The 25,281-nt window shown below is 45.9% G+C and overlaps 3 protein-coding genes across 3 annotated transcripts in view; 2 read left to right on the top strand and 1 right to left on the bottom strand.

Annotated features, from left to right (window-relative positions):
- Positions 1 to 15,896, top strand: ZW10 (zw10 kinetochore protein). Its single transcript, XM_083480978.1, has 16 exons — positions 1 to 526; positions 2,574 to 2,708; positions 3,084 to 3,185; positions 3,296 to 3,373; positions 3,508 to 3,667; positions 5,558 to 5,707; positions 6,367 to 6,558; positions 6,942 to 7,105; positions 7,527 to 7,709; positions 8,894 to 9,132; positions 9,304 to 9,375; positions 10,022 to 10,179; positions 10,750 to 10,880; positions 11,681 to 11,812; positions 12,786 to 12,988; positions 14,350 to 15,896. Exons 1-16 carry the CDS (start codon positions 392 to 394, stop codon positions 14,468 to 14,470), a joined length of 2,355 nt encoding a protein of 784 aa, XP_083337104.1. The 5' UTR covers positions 1 to 391; the 3' UTR covers positions 14,471 to 15,896.
- LOC310695984 (G protein-activated inward rectifier potassium channel 4-like) overlaps positions 1 to 25,281 on the top strand; it is a 165,095-nt gene that overhangs the window by 45,340 nt on the left and 94,474 nt on the right. The window lies entirely within an intron of this gene.
- TMPRSS5 (transmembrane serine protease 5) overlaps positions 15,623 to 25,281 on the bottom strand; it is a 14,131-nt gene continuing 4,472 nt past the window's right edge. The window contains exons 5-13 of the mRNA XM_083481124.1: positions 25,040 to 25,175; positions 23,916 to 24,029; positions 22,804 to 22,847; positions 22,061 to 22,217; positions 21,076 to 21,239; positions 20,237 to 20,335; positions 19,991 to 20,139; positions 18,732 to 18,884; positions 15,623 to 16,642 (exon numbers count right to left, since the gene is read on the bottom strand). Of these exons, the coding sequence (XP_083337250.1) occupies positions 16,634 to 16,642; positions 18,732 to 18,884; positions 19,991 to 20,139; positions 20,237 to 20,335; positions 21,076 to 21,239; positions 22,061 to 22,217; positions 22,804 to 22,847; positions 23,916 to 24,029; positions 25,040 to 25,175 (1,025 nt within the window). The 3' untranslated portion in view covers positions 15,623 to 16,633. The remainder of the gene's footprint in view (positions 16,643 to 18,731; positions 18,885 to 19,990; positions 20,140 to 20,236; positions 20,336 to 21,075; positions 21,240 to 22,060; positions 22,218 to 22,803; positions 22,848 to 23,915; positions 24,030 to 25,039; positions 25,176 to 25,281) is intronic.

Raw genomic sequence — 25,281 nt, forward strand, 5'->3', positions numbered from 1 at the left:
ATGTAAGCTTTGCGAAAGCACGTAAATGCGAAAGCACGCCACGTTTTATTACTTAATAAACGCACACGTTCACTCTAGAGAGGGGCCCCCTCGGTGCCATTTCTCCCCTGTCCGGTGTCTCTGTTTTTAGATGTCAAAGCCTGCATTTCCGGCCTGAGAAACGACTTTTCACGTGAGACCGGAAGCCCGTATCCTGCGTGCGCCGCTCTACCCTTCCCCAATGCCCCAACTCCACGGGCGGTCCTCCCGGGGCGGGCGCAGGGCACTCTGGGAATGTAAGGCTTCTCCCGGCGGGAAAGGCTGACGCGCGTTCCCTTTCCCGTGATGCCTTTCGCGCGGCTGAGGAGAAGAAGTGCTGGCGGCGGCTGCTGACGAAGACGCCGGCTCCCTCATGGCGGAGAAGGCCGAGGCGGAAGCGAGGAGCGCCTCGCTAGTGGAAGCCGTGCTGGCCTGTTCGGGCCGCCTGGAGAAGGAGGGCCTCAGCGGCCGCATCTCCCGCCTCTCTTGCCGGGTGGAGGAGCTCAAGGTGCGATGAAGGGGAGGGGGGAAGGGGGAGAGAGGTGGGCGGGGCCTCCGAGAGGAGGGACCTGTCACCCAATGGGCGGGCCTTGGCCGCAGAGGGGCGGGGCTTACATGGGCGCCGCCCCTTTCGAAGCCTTCCTTTTACCCCCTGAAACCCTTTAATGGAGTGATCTAAGCGAAAGTGTTTCTGAGCCCGTGCGGAATTATGTATTCTTTTATTTATTCATCACCATGTGTTGGCTATTTGCAGATTAGTTGTGCTGCAGAAAGCGTGCTGGGGAGACCACACATTACAAGGAATGCAAAATAGCTTTAAGGTAAAGGTAAAGGGACCCCTGACCATTAGGTCCAGTTGTGACTGACTCTGGGGTTGCGGCGCTCATCTCGCTTTATTGGCCGAGGGAGCCGGCGTTTATCCGCATGACCAAGCTGCTTCTGGCAAACCAGAGCAGCGCACGGAAACACCGTTTACCTTCCCGCCGGAGTGGTACCTATTTATCTACTTGCACTTTTGACGTGCTTTTGAACTGCTAGGTGGGCAGGAGCAGGGACCGAGCAACAGGAGCTCACCTCGTCATGGGGATTTGAACCGCCAACCTTCTGATCGGCAAGTCCTAGGCTCTGTGGTTTAACCCACAGCACCATCCTTGCAAAATAACTTTAGCTAGGTTTTAATAACAATAACTCCTTTTACACTAAATATATCAACAAGCATGACCCAACCACCAACCCATCCCCCAGGGTACTGAGAGAGCTAGGTGCTGCTCTTTATATACTATACCCAATTGCTGACACTGCTTAATTAACACAACTTAGCAGCACCTGCTATACTGTTTCACAGCTGTAAAACTAGGTCATGTTATTTGCTCTGGCCCTTAAAGAAATACACATGTTGTGGAACAATAATGAACCTTTACATTTAAAGAGACCATTCAACATATTTCACCTCAAGGTGGCTTTTGCAATTCTCCCCATTTTACCGCCACAACAACCTTGAGAGGTAGACTAGGCTGGGAGAGACAGTGACTGGCTCAAGGGCCACCTGCTGAGCTTCATGACCGGGTAGAGATTTGAATCCTGATCTGCTAGGCCAGTAAAGTTTCCCAAACTTAAGGCTCCAGCTGTTCTGGGACCACAATTGCCACCATCCCTGACTGCTGGTCTTGCTAGCTAGCGGTGGTGGGAGTTGTGGTCCAAAAAAACAGCTGGAAGCCCAAGTTTGAGAAAGACTGTGCTAGGCCCTAGTGCAACACTAACCACTATTCCATGCTGTGATGAGATGGCAGGTTAATTTTTTCACCCGGTAGGTAGTTTTTTTAGAGTTCAACACTGGTGTGTGTAATGCTTTTTGTTTTATTTGTTAAAGGATTTCTCCTGCCGTAGAATAGCAATGTAAGATGTTTCCTTATGCTGAGTCACACCTTTGGTCCTTCCAGCTCAGTATTGTCTACACACAAATTGGCAGCAGCTTCTCCAGGGGACAGCTACAGGTCCACCTGGAGATGCCATTGGAAATTGAACCTGAGACCTTCAGCATCCAAAGTTGATGCTCTGCCACTGAGCTATGGTCCTTTCCCATAGAGTTGGTCATCTAGTCCTCCCATGTTCTTCAACCAGATGTTGTTGGAGTGCCACTCTTAGGATCTCTTAACTGTTGGCTGAGCTGGCAGGGGTGATGGGAGTATTCTAGCAACATATGGCACCCCAGGGTTAAATAATAACAAATCCACTGTTTACTGCAACTACTGACAGTTGGACCAAAGAGAAGTTCTCTCTGGATCAATAGGACTACTGTACCCTTGGGGGTTATTTGTCTTCCGCTGCAGCACACAACATGTGTTGTTTACTTGAGGCCTCTAAAGATAATTTGCTGTGCAGGGACCTTGTTTGTTACGCCTTTTATCTACTTGTGTTAAATTGGATGGCTTGCAATCTCTGAGGAACTGCCAAATGGAGAATCATGCTTTTCGTCAACTAATAGGGTTCTATGAGTTATTGCACTTCTGTGATTTTCTGTAAGTTTGATGTGACTTTTCCTTCCACTCTTCCAGGATGACGTCTGCAGCATGGTCAACAAGAGGTACATAGAGTTTCTGCCCAGTATGCAGAGTGCCAAGGATTTGGAGTCCCAAGTGGAGGAACTTTCTGGCAGCATTGACCAGCTGAAGTCCAGGATTGAGATGGAGGTGATGCAAAGAAAAATAATGGGCCTTTGCCAGAACTGAGTCTTCAGCTAGTTAGAAGGACTAAGAAGTATTTCCAATCCAAATGTCTAACAAAAAAGCCCCATAAAATTATATGATCATAAAATAACTGCAAATTGGAGAGTAACTTTTATTTTGTGACCTTGATGTCTGAGCGTCACAGCACAGGGCTTTTCTTTCTCAAATAATACTGTATCTAGACCTCGCTAGATGCTAAGAAGCTTCCATGGGCCTAAGGAATATGTCTTCTGTGCCTAGCCCTACAAAAAGGAGGTACGACATGTAATAAAAAAAAGCTAAATAAATGTTTGCAACCCAGAATTGTACAAATGCTTTGGTTTTGTGGCTCCTTCCTAGGTTCAGCATGACCTGAATGTGGCCATTGCAGAATTTTCTGAGCTGAAACAGCAACTGGAGAGAGACACACTAGTTCTGACTGGGCTGAAACAGCTGCAGGAGGTGAGAGGGGGCCTCTCTTCCTCAGTTGCAATGCCAATCTATTTATTTGTTTTTTCAGACCTCATTCTGAATATAGTCAACAGTGATTTTTCCTTCTTTTTATTTTAAAGTTTGAAACTGCTCTCAAACAGTTCAATGCCTTGCTGCCACAAAAGAAGTATGTGTCAGCAGCATGCCACCTGAACAAGGTAATTCCAATTGCTTTGGGGACTGGTGGACTTCTGTGACTGCTGTGGACTTTTGTGTCCCTCTAAGACCGGACTTGCTTGGCTCCTGTTTGTGCAGTTTCTTACCCTTTTCTCTCTCTCCTCCTTTCTGTTAGGCCCAGAGGATTCTGAAAACGCTGGAGTCACGTCGAGGCTTTGAGCTGAAGATTCTGAAGGCGCTCCACAGGGAGCTCACAATGCAGACCCAAAACATTATCTACCTCTTGGGTCAGGAGTGGCAGCAAATGGCTGTGTGGAAGGTTCCTCAATCAAAAGGTTTGGCGGGGGCGTTGTTTGGGGGCTGTGAATGTGTACTTTTTGGAGGGCAGAGGTGAAACAGCAGACAATTTGACTTTGGCTGATCTCTGGTGGAGGGGAGGATATCTCAGTGGTAGAGCATGTGTTCTGCATTCAGAAAGTTCCAGATTTAAGCTCTGGCATCTCCAGATTTTTAAAAAAGTGTGGTAGCAGGTGCTGGAGCCATTGCCAGTCAGAGTGAATGGTACTTAGTTGTTGGACAAATAGTATCACTTAGTAAAAAGTTGTGTCTTAAGTTATTGTGACCCAGCCTTGTTGCAAATTGGAAAAATGGTCCTGCAAATACATATTTATATATGTGTAGGGCTTTATAAGGTTAAGATGTTGGTAGCCTTTGCACAATTAAAATGTTAGTACAGAGAGTATATATGGTTCCGTTGGGCTTTATTGTCCTGTATGATCACATAATAGAATCTAAAAGGGCTTATAGACAAATTTCCCCTCCAGAGTTATTGTGGTTCACTTATTGGGCTTGGTTCAAGAATTGCTTTCCTGTGGACTCACTCTTGACTATACGTAGGCTACTCTTTCTCAACCACTGTTCCCTATCTGGTGGGGGCAATAGGAATATTAGTAATGTACCTTATGGCACTGTTGAAAACAACAAGCAAGCAAAGAGATATAAAGAAATTCACAAGTGCTGGAAGTTCTATATAAAAAAGTAATGGTTCCTTTTGTCCTTCGGTAGTGCAACCAAAGTAATTGAAATGCCTCGAATTTTATGATTTGCAATTTCTATTGTAATATTATTGTCTGTGTTGACAAACTTGGAAGAGTTGGGAAATTTTGAAGAGCACTTGGAAGTGTTGGCTGTAACTTGTAGGAACCGGCATCGAATTTCAGCATGCCTGGAAAAATTTTGGGTGGTTGGTGCTGATAAGCTTCCTTTTCTTTCTGCTTGTCTGTGACTGCAGAAACAGACTTGGGGGGTGAGAAGAGTGTGGCTTGTCAAGGACCTGACAGACCATAGTGCATTTTTTGTGGGCTGTGTTCAGTTTGGTGTTCACAAAGTGGAGAACCAGCTTATGGACATTCTTGTGCTGAATCCTCCCAAAGCCTGCCATCCTGCCTGCCTTTTTCTGAATGCTGACAAGGAACTGTTTGGGTTTGCAGATTTGAAACAGGTCAAGCATGCTCTGCAGGTTACATCTTGAAGATTTTATGTCTCCTGGCACCCTGCACTTTACATGTTTCTGAGCTCTCTGGCAGGATTGTGGCAGAGTGTAACAGGGGAAGGAAAGCAATTTGTATTCAGGAAGGATGAGCTTTCTCTGTCCTATCTAATGTTTTGTGTTTTATATGCATCCTGTTTTATAGAGAAATCTATCCCAAGAAGTTAAAGCTAGTAACATGGGAAGCTGCCTTATTACTGCTGCTGTTTATTAAGATTTACAGTTTGTTAATCAATACAAAACCATGATCACGTTTATATGGTTGATATATGGAATGCTGCTTTATACTGACTCAGATTATTTGCCCATTTAGTTTAGTACTAATGATTTGCAAGGGCAGGTCTTTTCTATTGCATGCTACCTGACCGCCTCCCCCCTCCCCCCGCTGCGCTGTCATGCATTGAACCTGAGACCTTCTATATGCAAAGCATGTGCTCTACCATGGAGCAATGGTCTCTTGCTATTTGTAAATATCCATACCAACATGGGACATGCATCTCATTGGCTGCCATTGAGCACATGCAAGCAACCCTATTTGTGGAATTGCCTGTGAATTGATATTGAAGTCCGGAAAGGCAGGCCATGCAAAATCCATCCTCTGTGTTTGCTCTTTTCTTTGGCTTTGAAGCCAATGTTTTGCTGTAACGGGGGCTTGTCCTGTGTACTTCTTGCTTAGAAGCGGGCAGCCTGGAGTCAGCCATGGAGACAGAACTGCATTTGTGCAAGGTGCTGTCCAAGGAGGATGTGGTCCCTGGCCCAACAGTAGCGTCTGTGCTGCAGGCATTTGCTATCCTGGATGAGCTGCGTTTGAAGTTCAGGCATTTCGGTAAGTGACTTTCATTGGCGACAACCGAAATTTGGCTGTAGTTAAAACCATATGTCATTTGAATTGGATCAGGTTTCCAAACTTTAGATACCTGAAGCATAGCTGTTTTTCTGGATTAAAATCAGAGACCTGCTTCCCTCTTCCCTCACAGCAGTCTGCTCTTAATCAGCTACTAAAACAGTGGGGAGGCATCCTTCTTCCATCTTCAGTATAGCTCAGTTAATATTTTCTTTTCCACCTTATTATTATTATTATTATTATTATTATTATTATTATTATTATTTTGCCTAGTCAGTCAGGAGTAGCATTGGACAGGGGTGATGCTCTTGTAAGCGTGGAAGGGTTGTAGCTCAGTAGCTGAAACATTCATGGAGATGTGGGAAAGAGTTTAATTAAATATACAGAGTCAAATTGCAACAGTTTTATCTTTTATTTGTTAAGAGCAGTATTTTCGAATTCCTCTTGCTTGCTCCAGAAGAATCTACTACCCTCTTCTTCCTTGCCCATCCCCTTGTACTATCTTCATTCTTAAGTTAAGCTAGACCAATTCAAGGAATGTTGCAGCAGCCCAAGTGGAAATGCTGCCCAACATGCTGCTTCTACTTTGTCTTTCAACCCCGGCTATTAATGGCTCCCTCCTTCCCTGTTCCTTGTGCCAGGACAGTTGCTGCTGAAGTATATCCTCAAGCCGCTCATCTCCCACCCGTCATTGCAGCCCTTGCCTGAGGAGCACCCTGATGCCGTCACGCTGAGATTTAGGTCTGTGGGCTCCAATCTTGGCCACCCGTCCCCCGTGGAAGTGTTTGCCAGGATCAAGCTGGTACTCGAGGTCCTTCACAAGTATCATTTAGGTACGGAGCTCCTTGCTAGCCGGAACCATGGGAGGTGGCAGTCAGAGTAGGTCAGGAGAACTTCTTGTGTGTTGCTGAAGAAGATGCCACAGAACTTGGCCAGGGAACCTGTGGTCTACCAGATGTTGTACTCCAACTCCCATCAGCCTCATCCAGCATGGCCAGTGGTCAGGACTGACAAGAGTTGTAGTTCAACAACATCTGGAGGGACAAGGGTTCACCAGCCTAGCCATTGAGGCTTCTAAAAATTATGCCACTTTTCCAAATGCAGAGGAAATCTGCCAAGGGGAGCTGCCCCTATTGTGCATGGTGCTGTTTTGTGCCAGGGCATTGAGGGGGCCATGATTATTCTTACATTCTGAACTCTGTATCTGTTTTCCCAGGTGTTCCACTTGAGCACTGTGCAGAGGAGGAGAACAGCTCCAATCTTGTCCTGGCAGAGGTGTTAGGTGACACAATCTGGAAGGACATTTCGGACTGTCTCATTCGCGACTGCTTGGTGCATTCGATCCCAAACAACAGCAGCAAACTGGGGCAGTATATTGAGGTGAGCGTTGCAGCAGCTGAGGGACTGTGAAGGATGGGAAAGGCCTGTGGAACAGTTCCCTAAACCCTCTTCCCTTTGCCTTCAAAGTTAGCCCTTGAATTGTAGTTGTACAGGTTTGCTTAGCGGATGAAGGCAAAAGTTCAAAATATGCACATACTAAAACAACTGGTCTTTTCCTGAGTGTCTTCCTTTTTTCTCTGTTGTTAGTAGGCCGCTATAGCGGCTGATAAATTCTAATGCGTCAGCTTCCCATGGCCTGCTACTAAACCAAATGATCCATAACTTCCTTATTTTATGGGGATTCAAAGCCTGAAAGCTGGAGACAGGCACATTCATTCCCAATACTGGGCCTTCTGTTCCACCCATAGGTAGCATTTACGGGGCTCACTGTTCCTCCTCTCTCTCCCATCCCCTGGTTTAGGTTATTAAAGCTACTGAGGAGTTTGAAAAAGCCTTAAAGGACATGCGGTTCCTAAAGGAGGATGCCACCGACTTGCTGACCTATGCCCGTAACGTCAACTGCCACTTTGCTAATAAGAAATGCCAGGATGTGATAGTGGCAGCCAGAAATCTGATGACATCGGAAATACACAACACCGTAAAGGTAGCTGAGCCAATAGAACCTCTGCTTATTTCCTCAGTGTTTGAATATTTTTCCAGGTGGATTGCGTAATCCTGTGTGTTGTTAACCATGCTTACATTTTAGTAATATGCATTTTTTTTGGTCTTTTTTAGTTATGCCAAAGTATGTGAATCAAGCAGTGCTCTGGGATAGCTCTTTATTTTGAGCAGAGTCCAATTTTTGAAATAGGAAATGCAAGATCCCCATACAGAGTTGTGCTGCTCTTCATAGATCAGTTTAGTACTGTATTGGCTTGAATATAAGCCGCACCTGAATATAAGCCACATCTTTTAACATTCAAGGGGAAAAAAGAAAAAATGACAATACCTGAATATAAGCCGCTCCCTTAAAATTCCACAGCCATTCACGCCTGTTCCGTTTTACTGTATGTCTGTTCCAGCAGTGATATTGTAAAAGCCAATTTTTGTACGGTCACGAATTTTAGCTGCATTTTAACTTTTCATGGTCAGAATTTGGGGAGAAAGTGAGGCTTGTATTCAGGCCAGTATGGTATGTTTGGGGCCTGCTGGGCTGTGCGGTAAACCTAACCTGGGTTGTTTCTATGGTCTCCCTAGGCACTCTTGTAGTAAGCTTTTCCCCTCTTCCTAATTGGACTTGTATTCTGCTCTTTCTGGAAAAACGGAAGATCGTTTAACTTTTAGTGGTCTTCCCTCCAGACACGTTAAAAGTCCTGCATTCCAGTCCCAGCACAAACACTTGACTTTGGGCCAGTCATACTTTTTGGCTCTGGCCTACCTCATAGGGTTGTTGAGAGATCAAACAGAGGCAGGAGAGAAAAGAACCATATGTATATCAATCTGAACTCTTTGAAGGGTGGCCTGGGGTATTAATTGAATACAGTGTTAGGAGCTATTCAGTCCTCCTAATATCATTAGAATTCCTCGGAAGTAGCCATGAAAATCAGACTAGTCTAAAACAGTCTTGTTGCACCTTAACAGCTAACAATTTTATTGTGACATAACCCTTTATAGTGAGTGCTAAAGCTGCCACACTGCTCTTTGCTTTTGCTACAAGATACTAACACTTGTCACACCTCTGGAATTTCTTAAGTTACTTCCGTTGTGCCCTAAGTTGGTGTTTTGCATGCGCTGCAGTTCCACTCCCATCCCTCCCTTCCAGTGTACATCTTTATTTTCCCTTCCTAGGTTACCCCAGACTCCTCTGTAATTCTGCCCAAAATGCCTGACCCCGGAGCAGGTGATCAGTTAAAGGTGCAAAAAGTATCTGAGGCTCTTGACAAGCAGGCGACAAATTTGGAGAATGAGAAAAGGCTGAGCCGCCACACCTTTTCGTTTCCTGCCTGCCGCATCAGTGAATCTGTACAGAAGTTGATGGTGTTGGCTTATCAGACGCTCCAAGAAGCCTCAGCCAGCACAGATCAGTGGTGAGGACTCTGAGTGAATTGTTTGGGGGGTGTTGAGTGGGTATGAATGTAGGCCTGCCATGCAGCCAACCAATTCTTAAGACCTCCAAGCATTTTGTGCTGTTGCTGTGATGCTTTTAGCCACACAAACCAGATAATATTTCTGCTTTTCCTTTCTTCTCCCTGCCCCAGCTGCATCCAGCTCTTCTATTCCGTGCGGAACATCTTTCATCTGTTCTATGATGTGGTGCCGATGTATCACAAGTGAGTGACATGAAAAACCTCGCCAGGGAGGTGAAAAATCTTTGTTTCTTCAGTCCCCCTTTCCTCCTTTTGTTCTCTCTTAAAAAAAAAAGCAACTTTATGAAGATTAGACTTAATGTCTTTGGACAGTGATCCTTTGGAAATTTCAGAAATGTTTGAGCAACAGCAGCTTTACATTCCATGCAGGTGCCAGAGAACAGCTTCCCTTTACCCATGCAGTCTGAAGTAAGATGCAACAGCAGGCTTCTCCACTGGCAGCTAACATATCTCATTGCTATGCCAACTCCAAATGGGCACTGCATGATCCCAAAGGGACTGCCTTCCCTCTGCCTTCGCCTCTCGCCCTTCCTCCATTAGGGGTTTACTACCCCAAGGATGGGAGACATGTAGTCCTTCATAAAGTGTTGGGCTCCGACACCCATCATCCTCAGCTAGCAGGGCCAATGATCAGAAATGTTGGGAGTTGGTCCCCAAAAGCATCTGAGGTGACTGCATATCTGTTCTAAGCATATAGACAGAACGGCATTCCTTCTCTGGGAAACCTAGTGGCTTTATTTTCTTTAGATGGTTGCAGAGGAAAATGATCAAAAACTGTCTCATGACCATCTGGGAATATCTGCTCTCCCCCTTCTTTTCTCCTCCCTAGAGAAAACCTTCAGAAACTTCCCCAGCTGGCTGCTATACATCACAACAACTGCATGTACATTGCACACCACCTTCTGACCCTGGGCCACCAATTCCGGGGCCACCTAATGGATGGAATAGCCACATTTGTTGACCTGGTGCCTGGTTTCAGGAAACTTGGTGAGCCTGGAGGAAACTTACTTGTTCATGTTTATGGATATTTACACCCTGCTTTCCAACCTAGCTGGATTCTCAAAGCAGCATACCTTTCAAATGCAAACAGATTCAATTATAACGGATATGTGGTTTGGTGTGTATGGCATTGTGGTACACTTCAGGTTCTTCTTCTTGCTCTCCAGACATTTGGACTCCAGCTCCAGCTCCCATCAAACCCAGCCAGCATGGACAGTGTTTAAGGAAGATGGGAGTTGGACGCATGGTGGGGGAAGATCATTCTAGCGGGAAAGGGGTGGGGGATGGAGCCACAGGTGACCCTGAAAACTAGTAAATTTGCCAACCCACAGAAGCAATCCCTCTGCCCGATCTTCTTTTGTATTGTATTTCTCTGGGACTCCTCACAAGTGCAGAGGAACATTCCCCTGAGGCCCCTTGAAAATTTTCCTGGTGTACTTTGCAGGGACCTGCTGCTTATGAAGAGATAGATCTTTGGGTAGGTCAGAAACTTGCCTGGTGGTGTTATGGTTCCTGGAACTTGAAGCCAGAGTTGAGACTTCTCCCTTTTCCCCACAGGAACGGAGTGTTTCCTGGCCCAGATGCGAGTGCAGAAGGAGGAACTCCTGGAGAGACTCTCAAGCGCCAGGGATCTCTCCAGTGTGGATGATGACGACAACTATTCAGCGGCAAACAAAGCTGTGCGGCAGGTGAGTGGAGGTGAAGCTTTTGAGGGATCGGCTGCAGGCTTTTACAGCGCCCGTCATTTGGAATCTGCACATTACACTGACACTGAAAGGCAGGTACTGTTATGTACAATGAAGGAAGATCAGGAGAGCCCTACTGGGGCTGTTTAGTCTATTCTCCTGTTTCCAACCCTGGCCATGTAGATTCCACCAGGAAACTTCTAAGCAAGGCATGAGAGCAACAGCCTTCTCCTGTTGTCATTTCTCCCCATACTCCCCCTCAGCAACTGGTATTGAGTGGTATACTATTTCTGAACCTGGAGGTTCTACTTAATCATCAAAGCTCCCCTTTTCACAGCCATCTCTGCTGCTAAACATCAACACATCTTGCCGCAGAGACACCCATAAATTGGCTATGAACTGTGTGAAGAAACAATTTCTGAAACTTTCTGAATTTGCTGCCTGTCACTTTTCCTGGAATGACTCCAAATTCTAGTACCTTTGTAGTTGAATGGCTTGGCTCCCAAACGCCGCAAACCTGGAAGTGAGTGTTTCGGTTTGCAAACATTTTTTGGAAGCCAAACATCCGATGTGGCTTCTGTGGCTTCCAATTGAGTGCAGGAATCTCCTGCAGGCGATCGGAAGCCATGCATTGGTTTTCGAATGGTTTCGGGAGTTGAATGGACTCCGGGATTAAGTTCGAGAACCAAGAATCCCTTTTCTAAGCTGCATCCTGCCACTGCCTGTTCCTCCCCACCCCCTACCAGTCACATTGTGAGTCGTCTTGGGTTTGTATGTATTAAGAAGGTGCAGTTTCTTTCAAGGTCTTGCACCAGCTGAAGAGGCTTGGCATGGTCTGGCAGGACGTTCTTCCAGTGAATATCTACTGCAAGGCCATGGGGACTCTGCTTAACACTGCTCTCACTGAGATCATCAGCAGAATTGCTGCCTTGGAGGTGAGAACCGTGTGGGCCACAGGTGGTTTCTCAATGTAGTTGAGGTCCTCTCCTCCCCGCAAACACAGTTGCTTCTCTTAGTGTGAGCAGCCTTTCTTCTGTGGATCTGGTTCACGTTTTAGAAAGTTAGAGCCAATTCTTACAATGATGGAAAAGCCTCTCCTAGCAGCTTCTCAGGCTCTGCAAGCCTGACATTTCCATAGCATGGAATCACTCCACTAAACAAAAAACAAAAAAACAACAATGGCAATTTCATCTCTGTCAGGATCTACATCTTTAAGTTTAATAAAGGCTGCTTTTGAACTTGTGAATATGCTGCTTGCATGGGAATTGGCTTCTTTTAAAAGAGAGAGAGAAGTCAAGTGTTACACACTTCCTATGCAGGAGATTATTTTGAACGTCCTGATGGGCACGTATTTTCCGTCTTGGTTGAGAAGACCTCATCTTGGACTGTTACTTCAAGGGAAATATTTGGGCTCTCCGGGGGGGACGGGACACACACTATTCTCAACATAAGGTGGCAGCAGAAGTTAAAACTATAAAAATAAGTCTGTCCACATCAAGCGTTGATGTCTTCTGAGACATGCAAAATTTATGCAGTTTCTGCATCTCTTGTAAAAGTGATCTAAGTGTGCTACTTGAAACACTTTTCTTGCTAATCTGATGATAGACTGATGAAGAAAGCCTTGTGGGTATCTGGAAAGTGGGCTGGGATGTGCAAATGTTCAGATAAATCTCATGCCAATTTCTTTTTAACATTTAATTTTATTGGTTTTTTAAATGAATATTTTATATTTTATGCAAACTCTAGAGTTTTTTTTTCAATTAAGTGGTATATAAATCATGTAACAACAAAAAAAGTATATTCTTTCTGATTCATCTAGAGGAAAATGAATTGCATCACAGAGAGCCTGTTGTTTGACACCACCCAGTCTCCCTGTCCCATTTGCTCTTGCTCTCTGCCGTATTGCAGGATATCTCTGCTGAGAATGCAGACAGGTTGCACATGCTTTGTCAAACGATGGTGGACGAGGGGCCCCTGGTGTTCATGCCCCTGCCAGAAGAAAAACAGAACAGACCCTTCCAGGAGGAGGTCCCCGTCTACGTGCCGAAATGGATGACGTTCAAGGAGCTCATGTTGGTGCTACAGGCCAGCCTGCAAGTAATTGTGGACCGGTGGGTGTTCCATACAGTCTGCTCTGCATCCTCCCTATCCCTATTCCTGTTAGCCCTCCCAGACCAGTAAGGATTGTCTGGGAGAAGTTGAAAACACCAGACAGTGGCATGATATAGCCTGGCTTGGATGCTTGTTCTGTGCCTGCTCCACTCGAGGTGGTTTTCACCAGAGAAACCCACATTTTGACTATTGTAGCAGTACACATTTTTGGTTGTTCTGCCTCTGAAGACGGTTCAGAAACTTCAGCTAGTGCAGAATTCAGTGGTCATGTTGCTCACTGGAGCAGGACGGTTTGAGCATATTACACCAATCCTGGTCCAACTGCACTGGCTACCAATTAGTTTTTTGGCCCAATGCAAAGTGCTGGTTTTGACCTATAACAGCTCAGGAATGCACTACCTCAAGGAATGCCTTTTTCCATATGAACCTACTCGGTCCCTGAGATCATCTTCTGAGGCCCTTCTTTGTGTGCCCCCTCCTCGAGAGGTCTGGAAGGTGGCAACACGAGAACAGGCCTTCTCTGCATTGGCTCCCCTTCTATAGAATGCTCTCCCCAGGGAAGTTTGCCTGGCGCCTTCATTATACACCTTTAGGTGCCAGGCAAAAATGTTCCTTTTTAACCAGGCCTTTGGTTGATTTTACAGTGGTACCTCGGGTTCAGAACTTAATTTGTTCTGGAGGTCTGTTCTTAACCTGAAACTGTTCTTAACCTGAAGCACCACTTTAGCTAATGGGGCCTCCTGCTGCTACCACGCCGCCGGAGCACGATTTCTGTTCTCATCCTGAAGCAAAGTTCTTAACCCGAGGTAATATTTCTGGGTTAGCAGAGTCTGTAACCTGAAGCCTATGTAACCGAGGTACAACTGTATTGACATCCAACACCCTTTAGAATGTGGGGTTTTTTTTGGGGGGGGGTATTGGGTTACTGGTTTTGGTTTGATTTTATATGTTGTTGAATTGTTGTGAACCACCCTGAGACCTCCAGGTATAGGGCGTGTATAAATTTAATAATAATAATAATAATAATAATAATAATAATAATAATAATAATAATAATTTAATCTTCCAAGATCCAGGTGTGTTTCTTTAAAGAATGTGACATCTTTGCTTAAAAAGATGCTGGAGAAGGAAGGAAAGGGCAGGAATTGAAGTGGGGTGGATCAGGGTCCTGTAGCAATGTGCAAAGAACAGGCCTTGGTACAAGGACCCCAAAGCCCAACCCACTGACCACAGAAAGCCATGGGCAGAGAGGTTTACAGAAAGGCCTCCCTCACTCTCCCTGCCCTTCTCTCCTCCCTCCCTCAGCTGTTTAAATAACCACTCTTGCTCTTTCCATTTCTTTTGTCTTTGACTCTCCCAGGTGGGCAGATGGCAAAGGGCCCCTTGCAGCCGCATTCTCCGCAAGCGAGGTGAAGAACCTAATCAGAGCCTTGTTCCAGAACACAGAGCGTAGGGCAGCTGCCCTGGCAAGGATCAAGTAGCTTCAGTGCCTCTGCTGTTCCTAAAATGTTGTCTTCCTGGACACGCTGCAGTTGGCAGAGCCGGTGTCTTATCACCCCCCCCCCCCACCTGCACACACACACTCATCCACTTTGACCATGTCTCTTGAAAATGACTTCCTGGCTTTTGTGAGCAGGACCTTCCTGCAGACCAGGTTGAGTTTCTCAGAGGAGCATCACCTGAGGCATTCAAGCCAGCACAGCGATTGTGTTGCCTTCCCAGGCCTCCGAAGATGATCGCCCTGACATGACCTGGCACCTGTGGTCCAGAGGGAATCCTGGCTTGTCGGATGTTAACTCCTGACGTGCACACCTGCAGGTCTTGCCAACCCTTTCCCTCTGTTTTGGGTGTTTGGTAAAACCAGTGTGGGTCCGGTGGAACTCATGGCAAACGCGCCCCTGCAGTACATCTGACTGGGAGATGTGGGGCTCTCAATGGCCCGGGGTAATCTGATTCCTTGTGGCAGAGCATCTATGCAGCGTTTTTTTTGTTTTTTGAGGGGGGTGGTACCTCCCCTTTGTGCATCTTACCTCATCTGTTTTGCAAATGGCTTCTGAAGCACACAAGACTTGAAAAATCTCTCTGTGCCCTTTGAAGGGCCTTAAAGTGCCAAAACGTCGTAATTTTACCAGCTGCTACCTTTAGCGTACCCCATGCAGCACGCCTCAGAAGTTGTCTTTTTACCCCGAGTCCTCTTCTTTTGTTCTTCCCATATAGGATCTACGGGTGGGAAAGGCCGGCCATGCTGCCAGTCACACCCTCCTGCCTTGGAGGTACATCACATGCATCCTGTGGCATCTACAGCATGGAAGCCTGTGTTTGTTCAGGGAACTATGCACAAACAGCAGAGTATGGACTAGTGCCACTGCTACAGATGTTCAGGGGGCAAGCCAGTGGTATGTTTGATATTGAGGGTGGGGCAAGAGGCTTAGTCCTGCTGTTCCTTGCTGACGTTCATGGAGAACAACAGAAGGGGCCTACTTGTCTCTTTGACAACTGCAGTATTCTTTCCTTGACTTAATAACTACATAGTTAATCAAAACTGCCTGCTCATAAGCTTTCTCCTCTTTCGCTTATCAGGTTAGGCAGATGTTCTCTCCCACATACCCTACCTCCATCTACAGAATTTGAGATTGAGCATTTGTTAATATGGAAACCTCGGTCTTCTGGTTATTTGGGGGAGAGGTGGGGCTTTTGGTTGAACACTCCCTTTTTCTTGTGCCCCCCCCCCAAGCATTTAAACCTCCATTCACAGAAGCTGTCACTGTCTTGTCTAGCATTCATTAAGAAGATAAAATCCAAGGCTGAGGAAAAAAATGTTACTGGATTAATCATTACTTACAAATTATTTTGTATTCTCATACTTATTTCTTTTTGGGAGCCATTAAATAGGCATATAAAAAACTAGCCTCAATGTCATTGTCTCCTTTACTGTGAAATATGGCCAGTACCATATGGTCATTTTGGTTGCCCCTTTCCAGTTTTTTGAGATGGGGTGATATGAACTGCACGATATTCCCAGTTTGTTCACACAATAGATTCATATAATGTCACCATTAGATTTTTTGCAGTCCATTCCCTATTGTTCTCTAGAACAGAATTAACTTTTTTTTTTTTGCAGATGCTGCACCCTGGGCTGACATTTTCCTTGAGCAATCCGTCACAGCCCCTAAGATTCCTTTCCAAGTCATTCATTGCTAGCTCCGAGGCCACCTGTGTATATGTGAAGTTGTGATTTTACTGTATTGCCTCAATGTGCATCACTTTACACTCACTTGGAACCACATTTGCCCATTCATCCAGTGGCTGTCTGATGGTGTGCTCGTTGCGCCCTCTTTCAGCTAAAAGCTAATGATATTAGCACAGGTGAGGGCTTAGGAAGGTGTTGGTTTTTTTTGGCAAGGCAGATATGTGCTTGTTAACCCAGCAGAATGTGCTATTGAGCAATTGCGTAAGATTTCATCCTTGGAACAGAACGTTCTACAACGACAGGTTCTCAGCCCCATGTGCTCAGAAGTGGGAATGTTGAAGGGGCAGGAGAAACTTCCTGGTTTGAGTTCTGGATTCTGTGTCTGTTGCAAGGTGGGACAATGGACTCTGGATGTGGGGTATGCAGAGGCTCTTCTGTGCTCACCCACTGGCGACTAGTAGCTCTGGAAGGCAAAGGGACAGCTTTTGAGCCATTGCTTAACTGAACCCTGAATTTCTAAAATGAAAGCTGCTGGGTTTGTGTCTGTCTAGTAGGCTAATCCTATGTCTTTCAAGTCATTGTCCCCAGCGATAGTGGCTCAACACATTTTGGGGAAAGGGCAAGATGGCATCCCTCCTTTTCAGTGTACTGAAGCCAACTGGACTGGCAGTTGCCTCTTCAGTGATAGGAGAAAGTCCTCCACCTACTCAGTAGTCTAGCTTAGGGAGTAACAGGGCAGGCTGACTTCTGAAGATGAAGAAGAGTTTGGATTTGATATCCTGCTTTATCACTACCCTAAGGAGTCTCAAAGCGGCTAACAATCTCCTTTCCCTTCCTCCCCCACAACAAACACTTTGTGAGGCTGAGAGACTTCAGAGAAGTGTGACAAGCCCAAGGCACCCAGCAGCTGCATGTGGAGGAGCTGGGAAGTGAACCTGGTTCACCAGATTACGAGTCTACTGCTCTTAACCACTACACCACACTGGCTTCCTGCCCTGCAGCACACCCAAGGCAGCTGCTTCCTTCTGCCTAATGGTTGGGCTGCTCCTAAAGCTGGGTGCAGGGTTGGCTGGGGCAAAGCAGGAAGAGAAAACATTCTGAAAGGCTCTTGGTTATTAAGAGTTCTGTGCTGGTTCTGCCTTGGGAAAACCTGGCACCAGCACGGCTCTTGGAGGGCATTTTTTCATGAAGTAGAAATAGTAGCATCTTACTTTTATGGGGAGGGGAGGGGTAAGGGGCCTTCCCTTTTTGCTTCACTCTTTTTTGCATTTTATTAAATTATTAATCGTACATAAATAATCATAAAAATGTGCACCCCACTACCGAGACGATTCCATTACAGTGGTACCTCCGGGATCTGTTCCGGAGCACCATTCACATCCTGAATCGAATGCAACCCTGTGCATTTGCTGCTTCCGCGCATGCGTGTGACGTCATTTTGACCGCCTGCACATGCGCAAGCAGCGAAACCCAGAAGTAATGCATTCCATTACTTTTGGGTCACCATGGAGCGCAGCCTGAAAGCGCTCAACCTGAAGCGTATTCAACCCGAGGTATGACTGTAATCATAAAAATGTGCACCCCATTACCGAGATGATTCCATTATAACTCTCCAACCTCCCAAAATATTGACACCTCTTTCACTGGTTTAACCCTTTCCGTTTTAACAATACAAATTCTACAAACACCCTCCATATCTCTTCAAAACCATTTACCCTACATATTCCTAGTCTTACCTTAGTGCAGGGGTCAGCAAGCTTTATCTTGCCTGGGCCGGATTGGTCCCGTAGAGATCCCTCCATGAGCTGGATTTCCAGTGTCTGCGCGTGGGCAGATGCAATTTCCAGCGCCGCAGAAGTGAGTCCCTGTGCCCTGCTGCGCTGGTTTAGCGCAGCACGTGAGCAGGCAGCTTTGTTCAGGGGCGGCTCGTGAGCTGGTCAAACGACCTCCACAGGCCGCTTCCAGCCCATGGGCCTTAGGTTGGTGACCCCTGCCTTAGTGGCACACTCTATCATTAATGGCTATATCCCAAACCTCTTTGCATCATTCTTCCATTTTATATTCTGCTTGCCCCATGCACTTTCTAGCAATCGTATTCGTGTGACTGTCAGTAAATTTGTGAGCAAGTCCTTCATAGCCTGTGAACCTTCCACCCCATCATAAATTGATAATAGTGCTACCTCTGGACTTTTGGTCAGCTTTAACCCTGTGATTTCTGCTATCTCCTTAAACACCCTTTGCTGGGAAAAAATATGTACACATTTACACCCCCACCACATGTGAACATAATTTCTTGTTTCGTGTCCTCACACCCCTTTAGTCCCAGAAGTGGAAAAACTTGTGTGAGTCTCTCCTGCACTGTTAAAGGGCTCTGTAAACATAAGAGCCCTGCAGTTGGAGCAGACCAAAGTCGTCCTAGTCCAGCATCCTCTTTCCTGCAGCATCCCTGTGGATTATGCGGTCCTCAGGATTCTCCAAATGTGTGTTCTCACATTGTGAATATTTGGGTAGGTGGCAGGAACATCATTCCAGCCTCCCCCCCCCCCACTCACCTCCATGACATGATGGATCCAGTCTAGGAACTCTGCCACCTCTGTATAAACACCAGGTTGTTCAGGCTCCTTGCACCCGGTCCTCTGGCTCCCAATCCCCACCAGACGCCAGACGTGCTCAAGCAGACAAACCAGAGGTCCTCCCCACTTGGCCTGCAAAAAGCAAGGAGATGGTCTCTGATATTTGTAGATGTCCTGGTCTCTCAATCCAGAGGGAAATAGGATTTTATTTTATTTTTACCTTGCCCTCTCCTGTAACCTAGTCACTCTGCTTTTTACCAAGCTATTCTTAATTCAGGGAGGAGACTTATTTCCACCACGTTTGCTTGTTTAGAACATCTACAGCATCCCTTCCCATGACAGTGTTCTCTGGGTGGCTTATGAACAATAAAACATTAAAATCCAGTAATAGCCAGGGGTAGAGGAACAGTTAACAAATTCTAGCATTAAAAAGGCAGAAGAAGAGAAGACATAAATGAAACCGCCAGAAGAGAGAGCTGTTTTATCATGTTTAAACAGAAAGGGAAAGAATTTACCAGCCATGGAGTAGAGACTGAGTGATAAACATTTGCTTTTTTTCTTGGGAAATATCCATTTTGTACAGGAAAGCAACTTAGACAAGGTTCTATAGACCTCATTGGCTAAAACTTGAGGCACTGTCAGCTCTGTTCCATTTTCTCTCTCTGCGAATATGTGTATGCAATTTCAAAAATGAAGTCTCTGAGCCCTTTGACTAGAGCTGACGTAAGGAAAAGTAACGCAGGAAATACTGGATTCTGCTGCTCAAATGAAAACCTGCTCCTTCCTGAATGCAAAGGCAATTTGGAAAGCTATCAGAACACTAGGCTCTGATTTTATTTTTTAATAAAATAACTTTTGTCAAATGATTATTTCACTAATATGTAATACAGTTTGAAAACAATCAAGTATTTTAAACTACTTTTCCTTGGATTCTGGCCATTCTGTAGGGATTCCCTCACCCCTTAGGGACTCCTCTCACCAGTGATGGATTTAGGCAGCGCAAATGATTCTGCTGCAATGGGCGCTGAGCCTAGGGGGTGCTGCAACTTTGGCATTGTGAACTGAGTAGAACAGAAGGCAAGAGGTGGTGGGAGTGCCAAATTTTGGTCTCGCACAGTGTGCCGCTTACGGTAAATTTGCAAGACCGAAGTCCGCATTTGCTCTCACCCTGGTATTTCTGACCCCATGTGTCCCCTATCTCACTGCAACTGCAAAGCCACACACTTCCCAGCTATTACCTTGCAGGCCTCAGTGTTTCCATCCAAGTAATGGGCACAGAGCATTCTAGGGCTGAGCTCCCCTGCCATCCTACATGAGCTGTTGCACTTCTGGGTGCTGATCAGGGTCACTGGCACTTCCGTCAGTGTCTCAGCAGGGTCACCTGTGGCTGCAAAACAAGCAGCAACATCCTGTTCCTTGCAACAATGGTGTCTCTATATACATAAACATTTTTTAAATAAAATCTCCCTAGGTTTGTCACTTACCATTTTCTAATCTTGTGGTGTCCTGAGCCGAAATCCAGCATGTGCTTCCGCTAGGGATGTCTTGATGGTACTGGGGCAAACACACAGCTCCAACAGTATCTTGGAAGGAAGGATATATCTTATAGCCATTGAACTGATGGTGTAGGACAGGGGTCCCCAACCTGCGGCCCATGGAGGCCTTTTAACTGGCCCACGAGCTGCCCCCAAACTGAGCTGCTAGCTCAGCGAGTCCCTGCGTGCTGCGCTGAGCCGGCGCAGTGCGGCGTGGGGACTCTCTTCCGCAGCTCCAGAAATTGCTTCTGCACATGCTGAGATGCCGGAAATCGCTTTTGCGCAGGCACAATTTTTGGCATCTGGGCATGCGAAGAAGCGATTTCTGGCACTGGATGTGCACAGATACGATTTCCAGCATCTCGCTGCACCGGTCCAGCCCCACAGAGGATCTCCGCGGGAGTGATCTGGCCCATGCCCCGTAAGCCTTGCCAAGCCCTGGTGTAAGAGTTCCAGTTCCCACCTTTAGCCTTTGTGCCAAGACCAAAGCTTATGACATGAGAGTCCTTCTCAAAGTGGGATGGAAGGTGGCTGTGAGTCTGCTTTGCAGTGGCCATTCCTTTCTTTAAAAGTCTGGTTTAAGCACAATACGAAGTTGCCCATCAACAGTTATCAAAACCTGGACAACAGACTGAGGAAGCACACCATGGTGCAATTAACTGCATTTCCATTTGAATTATAGCAATTATTTATAAATATGCACTTACATGTATGAAGCTCCCTTTGCAAATCTGGATCCTTTGTTATGGGCAAATGGCCCAACGTCGCCGGCTGCTGGCATGGCTCACCTGAGAAGCGCAGTGACTCCTTCAGCTTCAGCATTGCAATGTCATAGTCGGGACTCCTGCTGCTGTAGTTGGGGTGGGGAACAGCCTTCTCCACTGCCGCTTCCACCTGCTCTTTGACACTGGTGTGGTCTTCAAGCCCAGCAAAGGCCACCCAGCCGGAAAGCCTGGAACGAAACAAAAACCCTGAGCATGCTTGGCCTTCCAGTTCTGCCTCACTGGGCTTTTTCACTTCCAGCTCCAGAGGATGAATGTGCCAGATATTCAGAAAGGGTTTCAAGACCAAATAACGACGACAACAACAACAACAACAACAATAATAATTTATTTATACCCCACCTATCTGGCTATGTTAAAAATGTGATAAAACATCAAATATAAAAAGCTTCCCTAAACAGGGCTGCCTTCAGCTGTCTTCTAAAAGTCAGTTGTTTATTTCCTTGACGTCTGATGGGAGGGCATTCCACAGGGTGGGTGCCACTACCGAGAAGGCCCTCTGCCTGGTTCCATATAACCTTGTAGTGAGGGAACCGCCAGGAGGCCCTTGGAGCTGGACCTCAGTGTCTGGGTTGAACGATGGGGGTGGAGATGCTCCTTCAGATATATTGGGCCGAGGCCATTTTAGGGCTTTAAAGGTGCTCGGAAATGTACTGGGAGCCAATGTACCGTAGGTCTTTCAGGACCAGTGTTATATGGTCTCAGTCACCAGTCTAGCTGCCATATTCTGGATTAGTTGTAGTTTCCAGGTCACCTTCAAAGGTAGCCCCACGCAGAGCGCATTGCAGTAGTCCTGTCTCATTTTGCATGGAAAAACCCAACATGTTTGGAAACAGTGGAGAGAGGAGAGAAAACTTGTTTGCATACCCTGCCTCCTATTTACTAAGACCTTGCCTGAAGAGTTCATTACAATTCTATGATTCTATGAAAAACCTTTGGCCAGATCTGCACCTTCTTTCTTGCTGCTGGAGTCAGATTCTCCCATGCTTACTTGTTCATGCAGTGAGCAGCTGTGACGATCCACTCCTCCGACACCATAGAGCCTGCACAGAAATGGTTGGCCTCGTGATAAAGGGTGACCTGCCACGGCCAGTGCCCCGGAGATGGGTCCTTTCTCTCCATTGTCTGTGGAGCCTTGGAGCCACACTCTGTGGGGAAGATGAAAGGTGGGGGGCTTACTCCTCAGATTAGCTCTCAAGGAATCTGGGAGATAAACAACCTTTGCTTGGAAGAGTGTTGAGGTGTTCCTAGGGTGAAGGGGCACAGCCCAGCATCCTTTAAGAATGCAAAGGTTCCTGAGGCACACCTCAGTTTTGTGCAGATTGGACCTCAGTCACAGCAAAGGATGGGAATAAAGCATGTGCATTTAATGCAGATAAAGGCTCTCAACGTGCAAATGGCTGCACACATTTCATTTTGCACCCAGAGTCTGCATTGCCTTAGATCAGGCATAAGCAACCTTTGGCCCTCCAGATGTTTTGGACTACAATTCCCATCATCCCTGACCACTGGTCCTGTTAGCTAGGGATCATGGGAGTTGTAGGCCAAAACATCTGGAGGGCCAGAAGTTGCCTATGCCTGCCTTAGATGTTTGTTTGTCTGTTTATGAAAGATGGCTGGATGTGAACAACATCGGATTTGGCTATTGGTGGAAAGGTGCTTTTTTCAGGGCAAATCAGGCCGCCAATGTATGATGGTTTCTGAAGTACCATAAGGTGAGTTTGGGTTACTTACCAGAACATTTGAGGGCCACAATCCGACCCGAAGGGCATCTACTCCTGAATAAAACAAATTGGTGGTTAAACAGACACGTTATGCACAGCCACAACAATTTCTGGACACAACAGTCTGAGAAAATTGGTAAGCTGATAGAATCCTCTTGACTGATCAAATTTCTGTGGCATTTTCCAGACAAATATATCCTAAAGCAATTACAAAGAGCCAATAATAGGCTGGCGTCTGCCTGCCTCAGGAGCATAGGGGCCAAGGTCCCTTTGCCCCCCCCCCAATAAAATATTTGTGGGGGGCCTCCCTCCCCCAAGTTGATGGACAGTGCCATTCAAATGGTGTGTGTGCACCATGTTTTGTGATCGGTTATGCAGGGAGGGGCTTATCTGCCCCCCCCCCCAATATTTTATTCATCCTGCTCAGGAGATATTACTGCAGCAAAAATATTTAACAAGTGGTTGCACGGGTGTGTGAATTAAAATGTACAGTACCCAGGGGAGGGGAGTCACGGGATTCAGAGAATCCCTATTTTTGGATTTGAAATTGTTTTGGCATACAATTGTGTGTGTTTGTTACTATTGTTTCTGTTATGATGATTTTTACTTTTGAAGAATTATATATGTGTGTGTGTGTGTGTACCGTATTTTTTGCACCATAACACTCACTTTTTTCCTCCTAGAAAGTAAAGGGAAATGTCTGTGCGTGTTATGGAGCGAATGCCTGCGGGTGGCGGAGGGGGATCTGCTGCAGTCGTGAGCAGAGGATCCATGGTTCCCCTTCCTTCCCTCCTCCATGGTTACAAAGCATGGATCCACATGGATCCTCAGGATTTTTGCATTGGGCTACTCCAAACTCACTGTCAGATCACATGAACCACAAAAATCATATATCCACTATTTCGTTTAGAATATTTTTTTTCCTTGTTTTCCTCCTATAAAAACTATGTGCGTGTTATGGTCTGGTGCGTGTTATAGAGCGAAAAATACGGTATATATATATATATATATATATATATATATATATATATATATAGGATGCCACCCAAAAAGTCTGAAATCATGTTTTGACATTAAACAAAAGAAAAGAAAATGGGAGTTCAGCTTAAGCAGGGGACCCACCTCATTTGCCACTTATTCTTGATGTTTCGTTTCCAGTTGGGCAAAATCTGAGCAAACTCTTGGGTGGTGTTTAGCTTCACATCTGTTAGGTTTACCCCTTTGTGGTGGGTGAGCCTGCAGGAGTGACAGACAAGAGTTATCACTTTGGAAACAATTACACCTGTGTGTGTGTGTGTGTGTGTGTGTGTGTGTGTGTGTTCATGAACCTGTGGAGCCACTGCATTGGTATGGACTACCGGTACTCCAGGGATGCCCTCCAGATGAGGATAGACTGCAGCTCCCATCAGCCCCAGCCAGCCTGGCCAATGGCAAGGGATGATGGGACTTGTAGTCCAGAACACATCTGGAAGGCCGAACATTGGCTGCCTATTGGCTGCTCATTTTAACTGGAGTTAGCTGGGATGCCTACACCACGCTTCAACATGAATTTTCATGTGAGTTTGCAAATAAAATGATAAAGACCACATCAATTTTTAAAAATGTTCAAAATAATCAAAGTTAGTATTTTTTAAAATACATATTAATAATCAAATCTGAAAGTTGCATATCTATCTATCTATCTATCTATCTATCTATCTATCTATCTATCTATCTATATCTGCCTTTTTAAAAGCCTGGCAGATGTTGATCTGTGACTGGCTGAAGCCTGGATAGCAGCAAGATCTGATAACAGAAAGTGATTTGTATCAGATTCTAGTTTGCACTGTGTTATTCAGTTCAACATTTTTTCATTTAAAGACAGGTTGTAAACCACGTGCAGATCCATTTGGAAATGTGAAATGGTATGGGAATGATTTAAATACATTTGAATGAATGATAAGTGGTATGGGTCTCTGAGTGGAAAGTTTGAGAGGCAGACGTGGTACCGAAAATAAAAATTTCACTCAGAAAACTAGCAAAGTGTGTGTGTTTGTGTGCTTGTAAGAGTGTGCTACAACCAGACCTGGAAGACTACAATTTCAGTGATGCAAAATAATGAAACCTCTGGAGGGGTTCTGTAGATATCCAGGACAGGTTCCATATCCTGTGAGCTGATGGACTGATTTATGCAACTGCCTTTCACAGACAAGACAACAAAGCGTGTGGGACTGGGATGATTTGACACCTCATCTTGCTGCACTTACCGGGCGTGACCCAACCACCTGCAGATTTGCATCCCCAGGGAGACATCCCAGTTTTCATGGCATACCAGAAACCAGTTGGATTGACCCTCAGCCTGCACTTCCAATAAGAAGTTGCTTCTGTTTATTCTGAAAAATACTAAAACGGGGTGGATTAAAAACCTCATCCTGTGGGCTTGATCTGCTCCTGCTGGGAAGGAATTCTGTATTATCTATCATTTTGGAGCAATCAGGCCTTCAGAAGG

This window comes from Podarcis liolepis (genome assembly GCF_965112155.1).
Source record: "Podarcis liolepis genome assembly, chromosome: 16".
Classification (NCBI taxonomy): Eukaryota; Metazoa; Chordata; class Lepidosauria; order Squamata; family Lacertidae; genus Podarcis; species Podarcis liolepis.